This window comes from Lepus europaeus, chromosome 5 (assembly GCF_033115175.1).
Source record: "Lepus europaeus isolate LE1 chromosome 5, mLepTim1.pri, whole genome shotgun sequence".
Lineage (NCBI taxonomy): Eukaryota > Metazoa > Chordata > Mammalia > Lagomorpha > Leporidae > Lepus > Lepus europaeus.
The window spans coordinates 57,076,693-57,095,714 of record NC_084831.1 but is presented as its reverse complement, the minus strand read 5'-3'; the positions used below and the strand labels follow the sequence as shown (position 1 = coordinate 57,095,714).

At 45.9% G+C, this 19,022-nt stretch overlaps 1 protein-coding gene across 1 annotated transcript in view; it reads right to left on the bottom strand.

The window, feature by feature from the left end:
• Positions 1-583: 583 nt before the first annotated feature.
• Positions 584-19,022, bottom strand: part of AK4 (adenylate kinase 4) — a 78,589-nt gene continuing 60,150 nt past the window's right edge. The window contains exons 3-5 of the mRNA XM_062191482.1: positions 8,585-8,757; positions 3,404-3,522; positions 584-1,973 (exon numbers count right to left, since the gene is read on the bottom strand). Of these exons, the coding sequence (XP_062047466.1) occupies positions 1,859-1,973; positions 3,404-3,522; positions 8,585-8,757 (407 nt within the window). The 3' untranslated portion in view covers positions 584-1,858. The remainder of the gene's footprint in view (positions 1,974-3,403; positions 3,523-8,584; positions 8,758-19,022) is intronic.

Sequence of the window (19,022 nt, the reverse complement as noted above, 5' to 3'; positions counted from 1 at the left end):
CTGAATTGTGTAATTTTCCTCATCTCAGTTTTTGCCAAAACCTGAGCTTTGTTTGTATGTCTGATCTTCACCCTCTCTCCATCCACTGGCATTCACTCTTCTAAAGTGCTCAAAGTCAATATAATGCACTGATGATTCGTAGACCTGAACTGGGCGCTTTCATTGCATACACCAGAAAAGTAAACAATCTCATTTCACGATGATCTCCACTAAGGTAGCTAAAGAAGGTTCACACAAAGTGACAAAGGGAGAGGAACCAGTAAGAGTTTGGGCAGTACCTATAAGGAAGGTGTGCTCATTAGCATATAGAGTATCTATGGCAGTGAATTGATTGGGGACTTGCTGGGACATTTCCAGAAAGCAAATAATGTGTTGTAACTAACACCACCTGAAGTGCTGAAATGGGGGTTCATTTTCTTACTGGTATGAAACACTAGACACAAGTCATTCCCCAGATTAGAAAGGAAGCTCCCTGGGGACAGTCAAGATGCATGAAGAAGGGATACGTATTGTTAAGGCATCAGGAATAAATAGCATTTTCCTTCTCATAGGAGAGCAAGAATTATATGAGGTAACCACCAAGTCCAGAAACCAGGCAAGTCTTGGTTTATTGATATTACATTATAATACATGACAAAATATTAGTATCTATATTTCCAGACTTTAGGGCCACCCCATGGAATGAATCTTTGGAATAGAAAAGAACTGAAGATTTTGCTTTTCCGTAATCGTAAAGCTGTCACATTCAGTCTAGGCATGGCTAGTGCAACATTTTCCTCACCCCTGAAGGCTTCATTCCCTTCACTAACTGTTTATAACGTGCCTGGATCACTCACAGGAGAAAAATACTGTCAGCATCAACATTTAGCAGCATTTTCAAAACACAATGTTTCAGGAATACAAAGTTTACCTATGCTATTAGTCCAGTAATTCCTTATGGTCTTATTATTTCTATACCAAGATCTTTCAAAATTTACAGAGGTGAATGCTTCCCCCCCCCTTTTTTTTGGAGGTTCCCTAAAAGAGTCTTAGGGGTATAATAAAAGAAAGGAGCAGTGTGAGCCCATGAGAGGCAGACTTGCAGTTTAAGTCAGATCCTCTGACAGCTCCATTCGAAGTACAGGAAAAAATTCAATGGAGTCCCCTAGCTCTCAGTTTTTAGGGAAACTGGAAAGCAATAAAAGTGATCACTATCTACTCACATTATTTGATGGGCTACAATGAGGGAAGACAAGTTTAAAAACAAAATACTCTCTAAAAATTAATAGAAGCCAAATTGTTACCTCCTAAATGTCTGAAAAGCAAAGATCCTATGCATGGATGTAAAAAAGGAGGAATCACTCCTACGGGGGCAGAGGGACCTGTGGGCATGGTCACTCAAGATCAGAGAAGCAACCACTGAGAGCAACAGCTTCCATTCCATTGTCACTAGGGGGAACACATGCCAGGTAACCTGAGACAAAGCTCGGAACGAGTACGGCAGTTCAACAGCATGGGGACATGGGGACCGGGACAACCAGAGACTACTGCCACTGTGGGCAAAAGAAGGTGCTGCTGTCTGAAGTCGGCCAGACTTAGCTTCCGCACCCTTTGAATTCCAGCCTGCACTTGCTTCGCAGGAAGGGCTGGACATGTGTGGAGACACCTTAAGCACATGTAGGCGAGCCTTCTTTTGGAAGGCAGAGGAGGGCCTCTTCATGAGCTCGTGCTACTCATTAGTTTTCCTATCAGTTCACCATGTAAACTAGAAAAGATGCTGCAAGCTATCCCAGCTAGCTTCTAATTTGGACACGGCACCAATACTACACACACGACTGAATGAACGGCCATGTCTTCCTGGCTCTTCCATTGGGCAGGCTCAGTATGCTTCTTTGGATTGAATAGGTGCAATCTTGTTGGAGAAAAGTGTGTAAACATAAGGCCAGATTTTATTAGTCTCCGTGCCAGAAAACTGGTGAAGCACTCCTTGGCTCCTGAAAAACAAAGTCCAACAAAGAAAGGCATTTTAGGTTTCTTTTTAACGTATCAGGACAGGTGAAGATCCTGTAAAACCAACGCAATCCCACAGTCTATACCACACATCACTAACAGCCTTGACAGCCCCCTTTAAATGTGTAAACACCTCCACTAGGCGTGCCTACAAGTACATTGCTTTTACAATCCTGCCATGCTTGCCATGATGCTACCTTTTTTCCCTTCTCCATAAAATATGTCAAAGTATAACATAATGGGAGCAATCCCAAGTCTGCCCCCAATATATACTTTTCAGAAGCAAACCACTGACAAATTTTTGCACCCTTAAATCCCTGCTACTTACAACAGTGGATCATGGAACACAGGATGTATCATAAAGGGAATCTGCTATCTAAAGGTCTGCTAAATTATTTGGGGGCAGAGCCAGCACTCTGGTGCATACTGAAGCCACTTGTGATGCCAGCATCCCATATGAGCTTCTGATCCAGCTCCCTGCTAACACACCAGGCAAGGCAGCACAAGATGGTCCAGGTGCTTGGGCCCCTGTGATCCACATGGGAAGACCAGGATGGAGTTGCTGGCTCCTGGCTTCCACTTAGCCCAGACAAGCTGTGGCAGCCATTTGGAGAGTGAACTAGCAGGGGAATATCTCCTTCAGTCTCTCTCTTTAAAAAAAAATAATAAATTATTGGGTAGGGGGGTGTGCTACAAAGCTTGAAGTTGACTATAGCAGAGGCGATAAAGTATTGTGCAATAATGCATCAGCATATGGTTTTATTTGGCTTGCTTGCTGTTTTAAAATTTTTATTTGTTGACAATATAAAAGGTGGACATTTTTTTCCATACAGCTAGCCAGATTTCTGCCTCTCCGGAAAAAAACAAGAATCCCTGGCCACACCAAGTCTGGTACCTCTGAGGGATGACTGGCTAGACCAGCCTGGGAGCTGTCCAGTTCATCTGTCACTCAACTGCCCAGTTTGACACATCTCCCACCAGGTCTAAGACTCATTTCCAATACCTGCCTGACCTCTGCAGTCAGCTTTATGGTTTTAGCACATCTTTGCTAAACTCCCTACAGACACAGCCAAGCCAAAAGCCCTTCCTAATCTTCTATCCCAACCAGTAATTTACATGGAAGAAAATCAAAGCACAGATCATTGTCTCAGCTGCTTAAAAAGGAAAAGGAAAATCACTCTAGATGCAATTTTACACCCAGGATAGACAGAGATGATCAGGCTTAAGTCCTTCTGTTCTAACAGTTTCAGGAAAAACAAACAACTTTTATCTCCCACATGTAACTGCGGCATTCAACCCAACTTCTGGGGAGGCACTGGGCCTTGAAAGTCTATTGAGCTAAAAAACCCCAGGCCGCCTCAGCCCGATGTCCTTCCCGGGATCCATCATCACGACAAGAAAGAAGCACACTCACTTGTACAGTTCAATGACTGGCTTTGCCGCGTCCTTATACCGTCTCAGCCTGGCAGCAACTGCTTCAGGTTTATCATCTTCTTGTTGGATTAATGGTTCACCAGTGATGTCATCAATTCCCTAAACACCAGAGGAACCATTCGGTTAATAGGCCAGCCATGGAGCCACACCACGGGCTAGAACTTTGCTGCACAAAACCACATATTGACCTTGGATGCCCATCCTATGATGAGTGAGGCCTGGGTGTCAGTGGTAATGGGGAGGGTAGTTGAAAAAGCAGCACTCTAAATAGAATGCTAACCTTTCTTCCTGAGAGCTGACATTAAACCTTTATTAACTGCTCAGATCTTTCCAAACATGTACCAGCGCTGTTGATAAATGACACTTTTAATTCAGTCTAAAACTCCATGCACTCTCCCCACCAACAAACCTTTAGATAACATCACTCTGGTCCTGCAAATACTCCTGCAGCTGCCTTGCAGAAGCCTGAGTTCTTGATGTTGAAAATAAAATGTCTCAAACCACCAACTTGGTATAAACAGCAAGAATCGCTAAGCCAGAAGACACATTAGTACCACCTCTGCCACATTTGCAAACCTATCATGTAGCTTCCGATGTGTTATTTTACTACATCAAATAATGACACATGTAAAGGGGTAACAAAACAGATATGTCTGATAGTTATGATTACCAGGGACAAACGTTCTGGGAACCGAAAAATTATAATTTAAAATATACCCGGGGCTGGAACTGTGGTGTAATGGGTAAACCCTCCACCTACAATGCGGGCATCCCATATGGGCACCGGTTTGAGTCCCACCTGCTCCACTTCCCATCCAGCTCTCTACTACAGCCTGGGAAAGCAGTGGAAGACAATCCAAATCCTTGGGCCCCTGCACCCGCGTGGGAGACCTGGAGGAAGCTCCTGGCTTCAGACTGGCTCAGCTCTGGCCACTGCAGCCATTTGGGGAGTGAACCAGCGGAGAGACGGCTTCTCTCTCTCTCTCTCTCTCTCTCTCTCTCTCTCTCTGCCTCTCTGTAACTTTGCCTTTCAAATAAATAAATCTCTCAAAAAATTAAAAAATAAAATATATTCTATTTGTTAATGTATTTTAACCTCTCCAGGAACCACAAACTACTATTAGTCACTAGAGGAGGAGAGTTGCACGAAACAAATCTGTCAAAAGGCAGACGAGAATAGAACCAAGAGGCTCAGGCAACTCAGCTGGATAATCAGAAACGTGATAAATTTGAAATGCACTAACATCCCATCACAGCTCAGGGCCTGGAGTATGTGACTCGCACCTAAGATTTACTGGTGAGCTATATAATTATCACATGTGCATTCCATGGTTTTTAACCTGACTAGACCAGAGAGATGAGGTGGGGAAAGGTTGTACATCACCTACAGTCCCCTTGTATTTATTCTGCTTGCAGCGGCTAAGCTCAGAGCACCAGCAAACAACACACTGCTCCCAGACAAGGCAGAATGAAACCAGGGCACCAGGGACCCCCTCCCTGGGGAGCCCAGCCACAGCATGGTAGAATAGGCCAAGGCCAGCACTTGCACTGAGAACTTTGGGAAATGGTGCTGTGACTGCAGATGCTGCAGGAGGGAGACCAAGGCTTCACATTTCACATTTTATGAGAATCTTTGCATCAGCAGGACTGGACACAGCCAAGTGTGAAGCACCTGTTTCAGACTGTCGTGTTCCCACCTACACCGTCACAACTCCTTTTTCCTCCCCATTTATTTTTTTCCTAATACGATCTTTTGGGGTGGAAAAGAAAAGGAGATCAAATAAAAGAATGACTGAAAGAACTATTTACATTTTTTAAAAAATAGCTTCAAAAAAAAAAAATGCTTAACCCAAATGAACAAGGCTCCCTACAATGGCAACCAGGAGTTAGGAAACCATCTTTCAAACCTTGTAGTAACAGGCTCCAACTATATTCTAGTCTGACCTCCTCCATAAACATTAACCCAGTAAGACACAAAGCTACCCTTCTACCTTTGCATGATATCAAGTATTACTACCTAGCACCTGAGACCTGGAGTTAAATATTATCAGACTGAATTAATGCATAGTTCAAGTGTCCTTGTTAGAGAAATAATTAGGGAAGTGGTCTTTTATCAGAATGATAAGTCATATGGTTTGTAAAAGTTTTATTTTTTATTTGAAAGGCAGAGAGACAGAGACAGACAGAAATCTTCCATCTGTTAGTTCACTGCCCAAATGCCAGCAACAGCCAGACCTGACCTGGGCTGGGCTGAAGCCCGGAGTCCAGTATTCAATTCAGGTGTCCCACATAGGTGGCAGGAGTCCAGGCACCTGGGCCACCTGCTGCCTTCCTAGGTTCAAAAGCAAGGAGCTGGATCAGAAGTGGATCAGCCAGGATTGGAACTGGCACTTCGATATGGGATGCCAGTATCACAAGTTGCAACTTAACCTGCTGTGCCACAATGCCAGCACCTTTACATTTGCTTAATTTTTAGGTAATTGTGTCAATGTTACATTTTGAACTCTTTCAACATTTATTTGAGAGGCAGAGACAGAAGAGAGCTCCCATCTGCTGCTTCACTCCCCAGTTTCTGGCACTGGGTGAAGCCAGGATCCTGGAACTCAATCCAGGTCTTCCCATGCGGGTGACAGGGACCCAAGCACTTCATCATTATCTGCTGCCTCCCAAGGTCTGTATCAGCAGGAAGCTGGAGTCAAGAGCTGGAGATCAACCCCCTTATTCCGACACAGGACATGGGCATCTCAACCACTAGGCTCTTCTTTTTCCAGGTCAAGTTTTCCACTCCTTTGCCATTCCTGATCACCTTAGCCCTTTCCAGTGTCCAACATGAACATCAGCTCTGTGCCCGTTTCCTTGTGCAGTCCCAGCCTCCATGTTCTTTGCTCGCCTGGGATAAAACCTTCACAACATTCTCCCTGATCTTATAAAGCTAAAGGACACACACAGAGATACAAAGTGGGTCACTGTTTCACCAAAGTGGGACCATCCTTCTGCTTGCTTTTCTCACCCAACAACGCCTTCAAAAAAGTAAAGTGGCTGGGGCTGACACTGTGGCACAGAAGGTTAAATCTCTGGCCTGCAGCACCACCATCCCAGAGTGCCAGTTTGAGTTCTGGCTGCTCTACTTCCAATCCAGCTACCTGCCAATGTGCCTAGGAAAGCACTGGAAGACAGCCCAAGTCCTTGGGCCCGTGCACCTACATGGGAGACCTAGAGGAAGTTCCTGGCTTCAAATTGGCCCAGTTCCTGCTGTTATGACCACTGGGGAGTACACCAGAGGCTGGATGACCTCTCTCTGTCTCTACCTCTATCTGTAACTGTACTGTCAAGTTAAAAAATAAATTTTTTATTTGAAAGAGTTACAGAGAGAGGGTGAGACAGAGACAGAGGTCCTGCACCCGCTGGTTCACTCCCCAAATGGCTACAACAGCTGGAGCTGGGCTGATCCAAAGCCAGGAGCCAGGAGCCCAAGGAAGTGGGCCATCTTCTACTGCTTTTTCAGGCCATCAGTAGAGAACTGGATTGGAAGTAGAGCAGCAGAGACTTGAACCAGTGCCTGTATGGGCTGCCAGAGCTGCAGGCTGGGGCTTTAACCTGCTGTGCCACAGATGCAGGCCCCCTAAATAAATTTTTTTTTTTTTTAAAGCACCAGCTTCTTCTTACTACAGCTTCTATTAATTATATTATATTCCAAGATGGAATGTGTGCGTGCATGTTTGTGTGTGTTCAGGTTTCTTCGATGACTCCCCTGCAGCTGAATACTCAGTTCATTTTTGGGACTGGCTTGGGCGTTTGGTCACTACGGATACTGCAGTAAGCATGACTGCATGCACAGCCTCACTCCTGGTGCTGTAATTTCTGCGGCTAAGGCTGAATGAACATTTACAGAAAATCTTCAGGGGTCATTGTCGTATTCCCTTTAAAAGAGGCTATTCAGGGGCAGACCTTCAGCCTAATGGTCAATATGCAGAAGATGCCCCCATCCCACAGCCAAGAGCCTGGGCTCAATACCCAGCTCCAGTTCCTGACTCCAGCTTCCTGCTAACGCAGACCCTGGGAGGCAACAGTGATGGCTCACACTACCCACATGAGACACTCAGCTTGGGTGACCCAACCCAGCCCTGGCAGTTGCAGACATTTGAGAAATGAATCAACTCTGGCATTCATTTGCTATTATTTTTCTCACTAATAAATTAAAAATATATAAAAATGATACTTATTAATACTTCAGAGTACCAGTTTCCCCAGATCTTCATTAGCAACAGATGTTACAACCTATTTAATTTTGCCATTGTAAAGGTTCCAAAGTGACAGGCTACTTTTATTTAAATTTTTCTTCCTTTCCCATTACTGAATTTGAACAACTTAAAAAAAGAGTTCTTGACCCCAAGAATTTGCTCTTTCAAAAATAGTCTAGGGGTTGGCCAGCACCGCGGCTGAATAAGCTAATCCTCTGCCTTGTGGCGCCGGCACACCAGGTTCTAGTCCTGGTCAGGGCACTGGATTCTGTCCTGGTTGCCCCTCTTCTAGTCCAGCTCTCTGCTGTGGCCCGGGAAGGCAGTGGAAGATGGCCCAAGTTCTTGGGCCCTACACCCGCATGGGAGACCAGGGGAAGCACCTGGCTCCCGGCTTCGGATCAGCGCTGTGCACCGGCCACAGCAGCCATTGGAGGGTGAACCAATGGTAAAGGAAGACCTTTCTCTGTCTCTCTCTCACTGTCCACTCTACCTGCCCCTCCCCCCCCCCCAAAAAAAAAAACACCTTAAAAAAAAGTCTAGGGGCGGGTGCTGTGGCATAGCAGGTAAAACCGCCGCCTGCAGTGCCAACATCCCATATGGGCACCAGTTGAGTCCTAGCTGCTCCGCTTCTAATCCAGCTCTCTGCTAGGGCCTGGGAAAGCAGTGGAAAGGGGCCAAGGACTTGGGCATCCTCTACTGCTTTCCCAGACCATAGCAGAGAGCAGGATCAGAAGCGGAGCAGCCGGAACTGAAATTGGCACCCATATGGAATGCCAGCACTGCAGGCAGCAGCTTTACGTGCTACGCCACAGCGCCGGCCCCAATAAATAAATCTTTAAATTAATTTCCTTGGTCCAATTTTCAACTGAAATGTTCTGCCATTAGCTTGTCAATTTATGAAAGCATTTGTGTGTTCTTACAGGTACGTGGGGTGGGTTAAAGTCCAGGTTATACACTCTTCCACTGGGAGGGTGAATCCAACGACGGCTGAGTCGATCTTTGAGTGTCTCAAATGGAATGTTCAAAGTGATCACTAGATCCAGGTCACAGATTTTGTTCAGGGCTTCAGCCTGAACTAATGTCCTTGGGAAACCTAAACGCCAAAAACAAAACACGTCAAATGCAAGATACTGCCCCATTCCAATGAGTCCTTCAAATATTTTCAGAATACATCAAATCTACATACACCACCAGTGAAGAAGTCTTAACCAAGAATTTATATCCAGACATAAATTTAGCCTGACAAGAAAATATGCTACTTTATAAACTACATTCTACATTGGCATAAGGAGTCACGTGATACAAGTACAAAGTGCCAACCAACTAAAAATCTGACAAACCAGTGTGGGCTCTCTCTCCAGCTCTGCTCCTGACTACCTGCAAGACCTTTGGCCAGTCACAGCTCCTCGCTTCCTCTTCTGTTCGAGAAGCTCAGAGCAAAATTGCATCTCGTGTCCTTTCAGCTCCGATTGCCGATGAGTGTACTATTCTTAGGTTACCATAACTAATAATGGAAATATACTTTTGTAAAAAGATGTGTTTATATATTTGAAAGTCACAGTTACAGAGAGAGGTGGAGAGACAAAAAGAGAGATCTTCCATCTGCTTGTTCACTCCCAGATGGCCACAATGGCCAGGGATCGACCAGGTCAAAGCCAGGAGCTTCTTCCAGGTTTCCCACATGGGTGGCAGAGTTCCAAACACTTGGCCTATCTTCTACTGATTTTCTCAGGCTATTAGCAGGAAGCTGGATTGGAAGTAGAGCAGCCAGGACACGAACTGCTGCCCATATGGGATGCCGGAGTCACAGGTGACAGCTTTTCTTGCTATACCACAATGCCAGCCCCATAGATACTTTAGAGTTTAAACAAATTACAGTAGGATCCTTGACTCCAAACCTTCACCTGAGTTTGCACTTAACCCAGCTAGGAAATCTGATATATGGCATACTAACTAACTATAGTTAATGCTGTTCTGTGGACTTGAAATGGGCCAAGAGAGTTAATATTTTAGACTTGATCTCTGCCAAAAGGCCGAGAAGTGATGAGAATTTATTTTAAAATGTATATGAATATACATTTATTTATTTATTTGAAAGACATAGAAACACAGAAAGAGAGAGAGACAAAGATGGAGAGATCTTCCATCCACTTGTTCATTCCTCAAACGACTGCAATGGCAGGGGCTGGGCCAGGCTAAAGCCAGGAGCATCATCTGGATCTCCCACACGGGTACAGGGGCCCAAGGACTTGAGCCATCCTCCAGTGCTTTCCCAGGCACATTAGCAGGGAACTGGATTTGAAGTGGAGCATCCGGGACTTGAATCTTCGCTCATATAGGATGCTGACATCTCCTGTGATGGCTTTACATGCTACACCACTACACCAGTCCCTCTATTAAATTAGTATTACAGCTTTATTGAGGTATCCTTGACAGATATGAACTCTATATATTTAAGGTATACAATATGATTTTTAAAAATTAAAATCTGAGATGCAAAGGAAAAGAGACAGATAGGCCTAGAGCTCCTATCTTGCTGGTCTACTCCCCAAGTACCTACAATGACTAGGGCCGTGCTGGGGCCAAAGTCAGAAGCTGGGAATGCAATCCAGGACTCCCACATGGGTGGTGGAACCCAATCATTTGAGCCATCACACAGCGTCCCAGGGTCTGCACTGGTAGGAAGCTTGAGTCAGGTGCTGGAGTCAGGAATTCAACCCAGGTTGTTTAATGTGGGTTGCAGGCATTTCAACTACTAACCTAAACCACTACTCTCCAATATGAAGTTTTGATATATATTGCAAAAGGATTACTACAATTAAACTTAGGAGATAATACATCTATTCTCTCACATAAGTATGATTTGGGGGATAACAGGGTGAAAATACTTAAAATCAACTCTCTTGGGGCTGGTGTTGTGGTACAGTGGGTTAACCTGTCACTTGCAATGCGGGTATCTCATATGAGCACTGGTTCAAGTCTCAGCTGATCCACTTCCAATCCTGCTCCCTATTAACACCCTGGGAAAAAGCAGTGGCAGATGGCTCATGTGCTTGGGCCCCTGTACCCATGTAGGAGATGCGGATGAAGCTCCTGGCTCCAGTCTGGCCCAGCACTAGCTGATGCAGCCATCTGGGGAGTAAACCAGAAGACAGGAGATCAATCTCTCTCTCTTCTAACTCTCTCCTTCTAACTCTGGCTTTCAAACAAATAAATAAATCTTATTTAAAAAAAGAAGAAGAAGAAGAAGAAGAGGAAGAGGAACCCCAGCCTTTGTAGTCATTTGGGGAGGGAACCAACAGATGAGAACTCAGTGTCTCTGTCTCTTTCTATTAAATAATTAAAAATGCAAAATGCTATTTATATGCCACAAAACTTATAAATCTTATCTAAATGTGAGGAAAGAATCAACAAAATTGGGGCCAGCACTGTGGTGTAGCAGGTAAAGCAGCCGCCTGCAGTGCTGGCATCCCATATGGGCACGTGTTCGAATCCTGGCTGCTCCACTTCTGAACCAGCTCTCTGCTATGGCCTGGGAAAGCAGCAGAAGACAGCCCAAATCCTTGGGCCCCTACACCCACATGGGAGACCCGGAACTGGAAGAAGCTCCTGGCTCCTGGCTTCGGATCAGCCCAGCTCCAGTCATTGTGGTCATCTGTGGAGTGAACCACTGGATGTAAGACCTCTCTCTCTCTCTCTCTCTCTTCTCTGTAACTCTGTCTTTCAAATAAATAAATAAATAAATCTTTTTTAAAAAATCAACAAAATTAAAACCTGGGTTTAGGTCAAGCATTTGGCACAGCAATTAAGATGCCATTTGGGATCCCCACATTCCATACTGAAGTCCCTGGGTTCAAGTCTTGGCTCTGCATCTGCATCTGATCCTGCTTCCTGCTGATCCATACCTCGGGATGAAACATGCATGCAATGGTTCAACTTCTTGGATTCTTGCCACCCATGTGGGAGACCAGGATTGAGTTCTAGGCCCCTGACTTTGGCCTGGTCCAGCCCCAGCTGTTGTGTGTATTTAGGGAATAAACCAGCAGGTGGAGGATCTTGTCTGTCTCTCTGCCTTTCACATAAAAGTGAAAAGAAAATCGGGCTCATGAGCATCTCTTCTTTTTCCTTTAATCTCATGACCTTAAGAGTTAGGTCACATGAAGTCCCAGGAGTTGACCTGTTTCAACTGCCATTCCAGGTTTGGCTGGGGTGTGAATGTACAGTAATATCCTTTTCCTAAGAAAATCACTCCAGTTTGTCTGCTCTACTAAAAACCTTACTGCAGCTAATATCACTTTTTAAAACACATCATTATGGCCTGGAAGGTAAAAGAGCCAAGTAAATGGAAAGTATCGTAAGAAATCCAACACCCAGAAGAGAAATTTTAAGGTCATTTCACAGAGGTCCCAACCCATTCCCACCCTTTACCATCAGAAATATCAAGATGACCATTTAAAAATAGGCCTTCTAGGGCTGGCGTTGTAGCACAGTGGTTTAAGCTGCAGCCTTCAACATCCCCAGACCTAGAGCACTGGTCCAAGTCCCAGCAGCTCCGTTTCTGATCAAACTCCCTGCCAATGGGCCCGGGAAGCCAGCAGAAGTGGAGCAAATGCTTGGTTCCCTGCCACCTAAGTGGGAAACCCAGGAGTCACAGGCTCCTGGCTTCGGCTGGCCACTGCAGCCATTTGGGGGAGTAAATCAGAAGATGAAAGACCTCCCTCTCTCCGTGTCCCTCCACTCTGTCTGCCTTTTTTTTTTTTTTTTTTTTTTTTTTGACCTCTGAAGCCCTGAAACACTTTTCTCATTAAAAAAGCTCCTTTCCGGCCAGCGCAGTGGCTCACTAGGCTAATCCTCCAGCTGCGGCGCTGGCACACCGGGTTCTAGTCCCAGTTGGGGCGCTGGTTCTGTGCCGGTTGGCCCTCTTCCAGTCCAGCTCTCTGCTATGGCCCAGGAAGGCAGTGGAGGATGGCCCAAGTGCTTGGGCCCTGCACCCGCATGGGAAACCAGGAGGAAGCACCTGGCTCCTGGCTTCGGATCAGTCCAGCTCCGGCAGTTGTGGCCATTTGGGGAGCGAACCAGCAGATGAAAGATCTCTCTCTATCTCTCGGCCTCAGCCTCTCTGTAACTCTGCTTTTCAAATAACTTAAAAAAAAAAAAAAAAACACCACCTCTTTTCCCTCCTGCAGAAAGTCAGCTGCTCAAAGACGAACGCGCTGAACTCTGCAACAAACGTGGATCCCACAGTGCTGCTGAGCTGAACACGATGAAATCCCTCACAGGTTCCTGTGCTCCTGCCTCTGGCGCTCACTGTCTGCCCACCACTCCAGCAAACTCCCTCCAATGTCCCCTGTGAAGCCGGCCTGCTGCCTGGGAGCCATGGCACCCGGCCGCCCGCCCCCACGTGACCCACTCCCCACGTCCACTAAAATCACAACTCCAAGATGACCACTGCCGTCGGAAAGCTGCCTGCAGACAAAACTTCCAAGATCATCTCTGCACTCCTTCCCAAACCCTGCCACGTCAAGGAAAAGCATTTTCTAAAGCAGTGGACTCCAAAATGACCCTCATGGAGTATAGAAAGTGTTGTGGTTTTTGTCCATTCTATTTTTTAAAAAGTAACTGTCATCTTTTTAAAAGTTTATTTGTTATTTCTTTTTATTTATTTGAAAGAGAAAGGGAGAGGGAGAAAGGGAGGGAGAGAAAATATCTTCCATCCCACTGGTTTACTCCCCAAGTGCCTGCAACAGCTGGGGCATGAGCCAGGAATTCCAGCCAGATCTCCCATCTGGGTTGCAGGGACCTAAGTACTTGAGCCTTCATCTCCTACCTCCCAGGATACACATCAGCAGGAAGCAGGATAGGAAGTGGAGGTGGGATTCAACACCAGGCACTCCAATAGGGGATGCAGGCACTCCAAACAGCAACACCTACCCAACTCGTTCTTCTTAAATTCTACTTTGGGGGATACATTGTATAAGGGGTGTGTGTGTGCGCATGTGTGTGTGTGTGTAATATTAATGACACTTGTATGTATATAATTATCCATAGGGAATTATCCATATTTTAAAGATGTAAACTCAACCTTGTTACTGGTAAGAGTAATGTGAGGGATCACTCTTCTGCAGACCTGAATTCACAGCCACGATCGCTGCCCTGTGTTGTAGCATCACTAGGTACCCAAACAGGAAAGCACTGTTCATTATCCTCTGCACAGAGGTTGAAAGAAAGCACTAGAAAAGACTAGGGAGCTGGCACTAACAGGAAAAAATAACGTTAGTTCCTGTAACAAATGAAAGCTCAACTCATTGGCTAGCTGCCCTGTCTGACAAGAATACAAGCCAGCCGCTCGGCTCCCCAGCTACTGGTTCTGACCTCTGGGGCCCCCTAGAGGAGGACAATGCAACTGTACAAAATAAGACGAACTCAGCAGAACTAGACTTCAGAAATAGGATGAACAGTATCTCCTATTCACACCTGCTAATGACCAGAGAATGATTAATTCTGGTGTCTTTGAAGTCCTATATAATGGTGGTTCCTTTTCACATCCCTCCATCCCCAAAATAGGATTAAGTTTAAAGAACCATGGGAAATATGGGAGCCTTTGAGTAGGTAAGGAAAGTTAAATGGATGAGTTGCAACTTTAGAAGCAAATACTGTTTAGATGTAACCATTCTATGGTTCAGAAGCAATAATGACAGAAATAAGTCACTCCACAATTTCACAGCACTCCACCTGATGGGAAAAATCAAAATTACCAGGGAGATTTAAAAGGAAACAAACAGACAATTATGGATGCTCAGATCCTGCCCCAGACTCCATCAGGCAGCACATCAAGGTGTGAGCTCAGGATTCAGGTATTGTTAAGAGTCCAGGTGCTTCTAATATTTACTCCCGGTTGAGAACCGCGGAACTTCTCAGTGACAGCTGCAGTGGAGGCACAGCACTAAGGACTTGCTGTCTGCCCCGTTTCTGGCAGGTGTAACTGAATTTCTAAGCAGGTCCAAACCACCGTGAAGAATATTTTTCCTTAATTCATGGATAGGGTAGCTATGCAAAGGAAGGTCCCAAACAGGAGCAAATCTTTCCAGCTTTACTAAGTCCCCAACTCAGTCAGCTATTTGTGCTGCTCCTGTCCAGAGATGCTCACATTCTACTTAGTGTCTAAGCTCTAAAAAAGAGTGTTGGTGGCAGGGGGAAAACCACGGTGCATCAGTGGGAACAATGTACCAGGAGTCAAACAGAGGAAGGACTCAGTCTACCACATTAGTTATGAGCACAAGCCTTGGAACCTGATCCATGGGAATTCAGTGCCACTCGGAGGACATTGATCCTCCATTTCCTTCAACATAAAACAAAGGTGTATGAGCTTGCTCGGGCCGCCATAACAAAGACTACAGGCTGGGTGGCTTAACCCACAGAAATTTATTTTCTCAACATCTGGAGACTAGAAGTCTGAGTTCAACCTATCAGCAGGTTGGTGTCTTCTTAGGCCTCTCTCCTTGGCCTTCCCCCTGGGACTTCATAGTCTTCCCACAAAATGCATCCATGTCCAAATTTCTTTCTCTTAGGACACCAGTCATGGGCTCACTCTAATATCTTATTTTAACTTAAAGAAGAGCCACCCTCTGGGAAACTGGGAGTTAGGACTTCAACTTAAAAACTCAAGTGCCTAACAAAGGGCAACAGCTGCTGAATGTGGAAAATTTGAGAATTAGAAAGGACAATCCTGTAAAATTTTCAGATGCAAGGGTCAGGCTCACACTGAGCACCCGATAAAAGGTTGCTGCTGCTCATGTAGAGCTCTCTGAGCTCCTCAGACTTCCAGTTCAATCAAGAGGCAGCAAGGTGGGGCCTGGGACCCCAGCATCCCATAGGGAATCCCAGCCGTTCCACTTCTGATCTGGCTCCCCATAACTCATCTGGGAAAGCAGTGGAGGAAGCTCCAAGTGCTTGGGCCCCTGCCACCCACGTGGGAGACCCAGATGGAGTTCTAGACTCCTGACTTTGACCTGACCCAGTCCCAGCCATGTGGATGCTTGGGGAGTAAACCAGTACATGGAAGATCTCTCTCTCTCTCTCTCTCTCCCTTCCTCCCTCCCTCGCTTTCAATTACATTCATAAATCTTATATAAAAGGGGAGGCTCATTTACCAGCTCACCCTATACATTCCTTTTGTGCACATTTTGCACATTACAGCAGTGGCTGATGCTCTGTGCTCCCTGCAACATTTAAGTCCAGCATTCCTAGTCATTACACACAGACCTCACATCCTAGTCCCCCCAGCCCCCCCATTCACAGAGGAGCTCAACCAGGGCACAGCTCAGTTGCTACCTCTGTGAGCTTTCCACTCCACAGTTTTCTGTGTGTCCTCATTTATCACCAAGCTTATTTCTGAAAATATATATTTTGAAAATCAGAATTACAGAAAGAGAGTGAGAGATAGAGAATTTCCATCTGCTGGTTCGCTCCCCAGATGGCGTCAATTGCCAGTGCTGAAGCCAGGAGCTTCTTCTGGGTCTCCTACACGGGTGACAGGGACTGAAGCACTTTGGGCCATCTTCCACTGCTTCTCCCAGGCCATTTGCAGGGAGCTGGATAGAAAGTGGAAGAGTCAGGGCAAGAACTGGCACTCATATGAGATGTTGGCGTCACGGGTGGCAGCACCACACCACTGGTTCTCCCACCTCATTTTTTAATACAAAGCTCTTTAGTCTACTTTCCTGATCCAATTCAATACCTTATCACGATGAGCTTTCATTTGGGTTGCAGGCAATGAATTCAGTACAAAGCTTCAACCTCAAGCTGCCAATTGCACAACAGGATTTTGAAGCAGCAATGTGACACAACTTTCAAGGAGCTGGTGCATCTGCAGACTGTGTTAATACAAAATCCAAACCAAGAAAGGCATTGCAGTATTTGCCACTCATGAGTCCCCCATTTTTTGGAAGCATTCACATAGACAACTCTGAAGCTGAATCAGATGGCATCCAATTCACAAATCAGTAACAATTCAGCAAACCTTGCTTTATGCTTCGTATATAATGTAGTCTACTGGTTGTTATATGGCATTCACATAAACATAGCCCTCATTCTTCACAACAACCTTGTGAGGTAGGCAGACCAGGACCTGCAGTGTGACAGACGAGTAAGTCTGAATTCAAAGAGGGTCAACAGGAGAACTAGGACTTAACATCAGGTCTCTGGACTTCTATTCAGGTGCTCTTTCTATGCTACTATGCTACTGCTCCAGGGTGCTAAAAGAAAATCCGGGGCCAGCACTGTGGTGTAGTGGATAAAGCTGCCGCCTGCAGTGCCAGCATCCCATACGGACATCAGTTCAAGTCCCAGCTGCTCCACTTCCGAACCAGCTCTCTGCTGTGGCTGCCCTGCACCTGGATGGGAGGCCTGGAAAAAGCTCCTGGCTCCTGGCTTTGGATTAGCATAGCTCTGGCTGTTGAGGCTATTTGAGGAGTGAACCAGCAGATGGAAGACCTCTCTCTCTCTCTCTCTTTCTCTCTTTCTGTAATTGTTTCAAATAAATAAATGAATCTTAAAAAAAAAAAAAAAAAACTATCAGGGCAAGTGCCATGGTGCAGTAGGTTAAGTCTCTGCCTGAGGTGCCAGTATTCCATGTGGGTGCCAGTTTGTGTCCCAGTTGCTCCTCTTCCAATCCAGCTATCTGTTATGGACTGGGGAAGCAGTGGAAGATGGCCCAAGTGCTTGGGCCCCTGCACTCGTGTGGGAGACCTGGAAGAAGCTCCTGGCTTTGGATCAGTCCAGCTCTGGCTGTTGCGGCCATTTGGGAAGTGAACCAGCGGATGGAAAACCTTTCTGTCCCTCCCTCTCTGTGTCTGTAACTGCCTGTCAAATAAATTTAAAAAAAAAAAAACTTTCCCCCAGAAATCTTTTATTCAAGGTATACAAACTTCATGCATTTCACAAATACAACTTCAGGGACATAGTGGTTAAAAAAAAAAAAAAGAAAGAAAGAAAGAAAGAAAGAAAAAGAAAACCTTATCTTTCTGCTACCACCAAAAGAACAGTGCATCATGGTAGCATCCACATCACCTCAGATACCATCTATTGGGTGCCCTGTTGTGCCAGGTCTATTCATCACATGCAAAGAAACAGTCAAAATCCTGCAGGCCTGCAACAGTCTCCCCAGCTGGACCCTACCGGGCCACTCACACCGGCTCCCCTGCTGCTCTCAAACAGCCAGGGGGACTCCCTCTATGCACATTTGCTCTTCCTAGCTGTGCCTGGAACGCTTGGCTGCAGAGACCCATGCGCATCCTCAGCTCTGGCTCAAATCATCCCTCCCATCCCACCGCCCCAATTCGTCTTCTACTGTTTTTCCCTGCATAGTCATCACCAGTTGCCATATGATTAACTTTTGAGCATTTCTGTTCACACCAAAACGTAGGCACACAGCCAGGGTTTGCAGTCCAGCTGTGCTACTTGCTCACTTTGAGACCTATTACTTCTCTGTGCCTATGAAATGGGGAAGGCAACAAGTCCTAATTCAAAAAACTACTGTGAGGAAGGAGTAAGCAAACGACTGTACATGAATCCCAGAACGCTGGCTGGCAATGGATGTACCACACTGGAGAGGCATACGGAGCAGAGCGCCATACTGGGAGGAAACGAAGGCAATGGGGGACCGGAAGACAAAGACAACTAGGTTTTAGGAAGAAAGCAAATTATGAGATAAATGATAAAAAATATGAGGGGCTGGCACTGTGGGCATAGCAGGTTAAGACACCATCTGTGCACCAGCATCCCATATGGACACCAGTTCGAGTCCCAGCTGCTCCACTTCCAATCCAGCTCTCTGCTAATGGCCTGGGAAAGCAACAGCAGATGGCCCAAGTGCTTGGGACCTTGTACCCACATGGGAAACCTGAATGAAGCACCTGGCTCCTGGCTCCTGGCTTCAATCTGGCCCAGCCCTGGCCATTGCGGTCATTTGGGGAGTAAACCAGTGAATGAAAGATCTGTCTCTACATCTCTCTCCGTAATTATGCCTTTCAAATAAACAAATAAAGTCTGGGGCCGGCACTGTGGCACAGCAGGTTAAAGCCCTGGACTGAAGCGCCAGCATCCCATATGGGTGCCGGTTCTAGTCATGGCTGCTCCTGTTCCGATCCAGCACTCTGCCATGGCCTGGGAAATGCAAGCCATTTTGAACAGTGTCACTATAAGGCCATACATACAGAGTGAGTGTGTGTGCGTGTGTGTGTGTGTGTGTTAATTTAAAAGGTAGAGAGACAGAAACAGAGAACTCTTACTCACTGGTTCATTCCAAAAATGATCACAACAGCCAAGACTCAGCTAGGGTAAAGCCCAGAGTTAGTAACT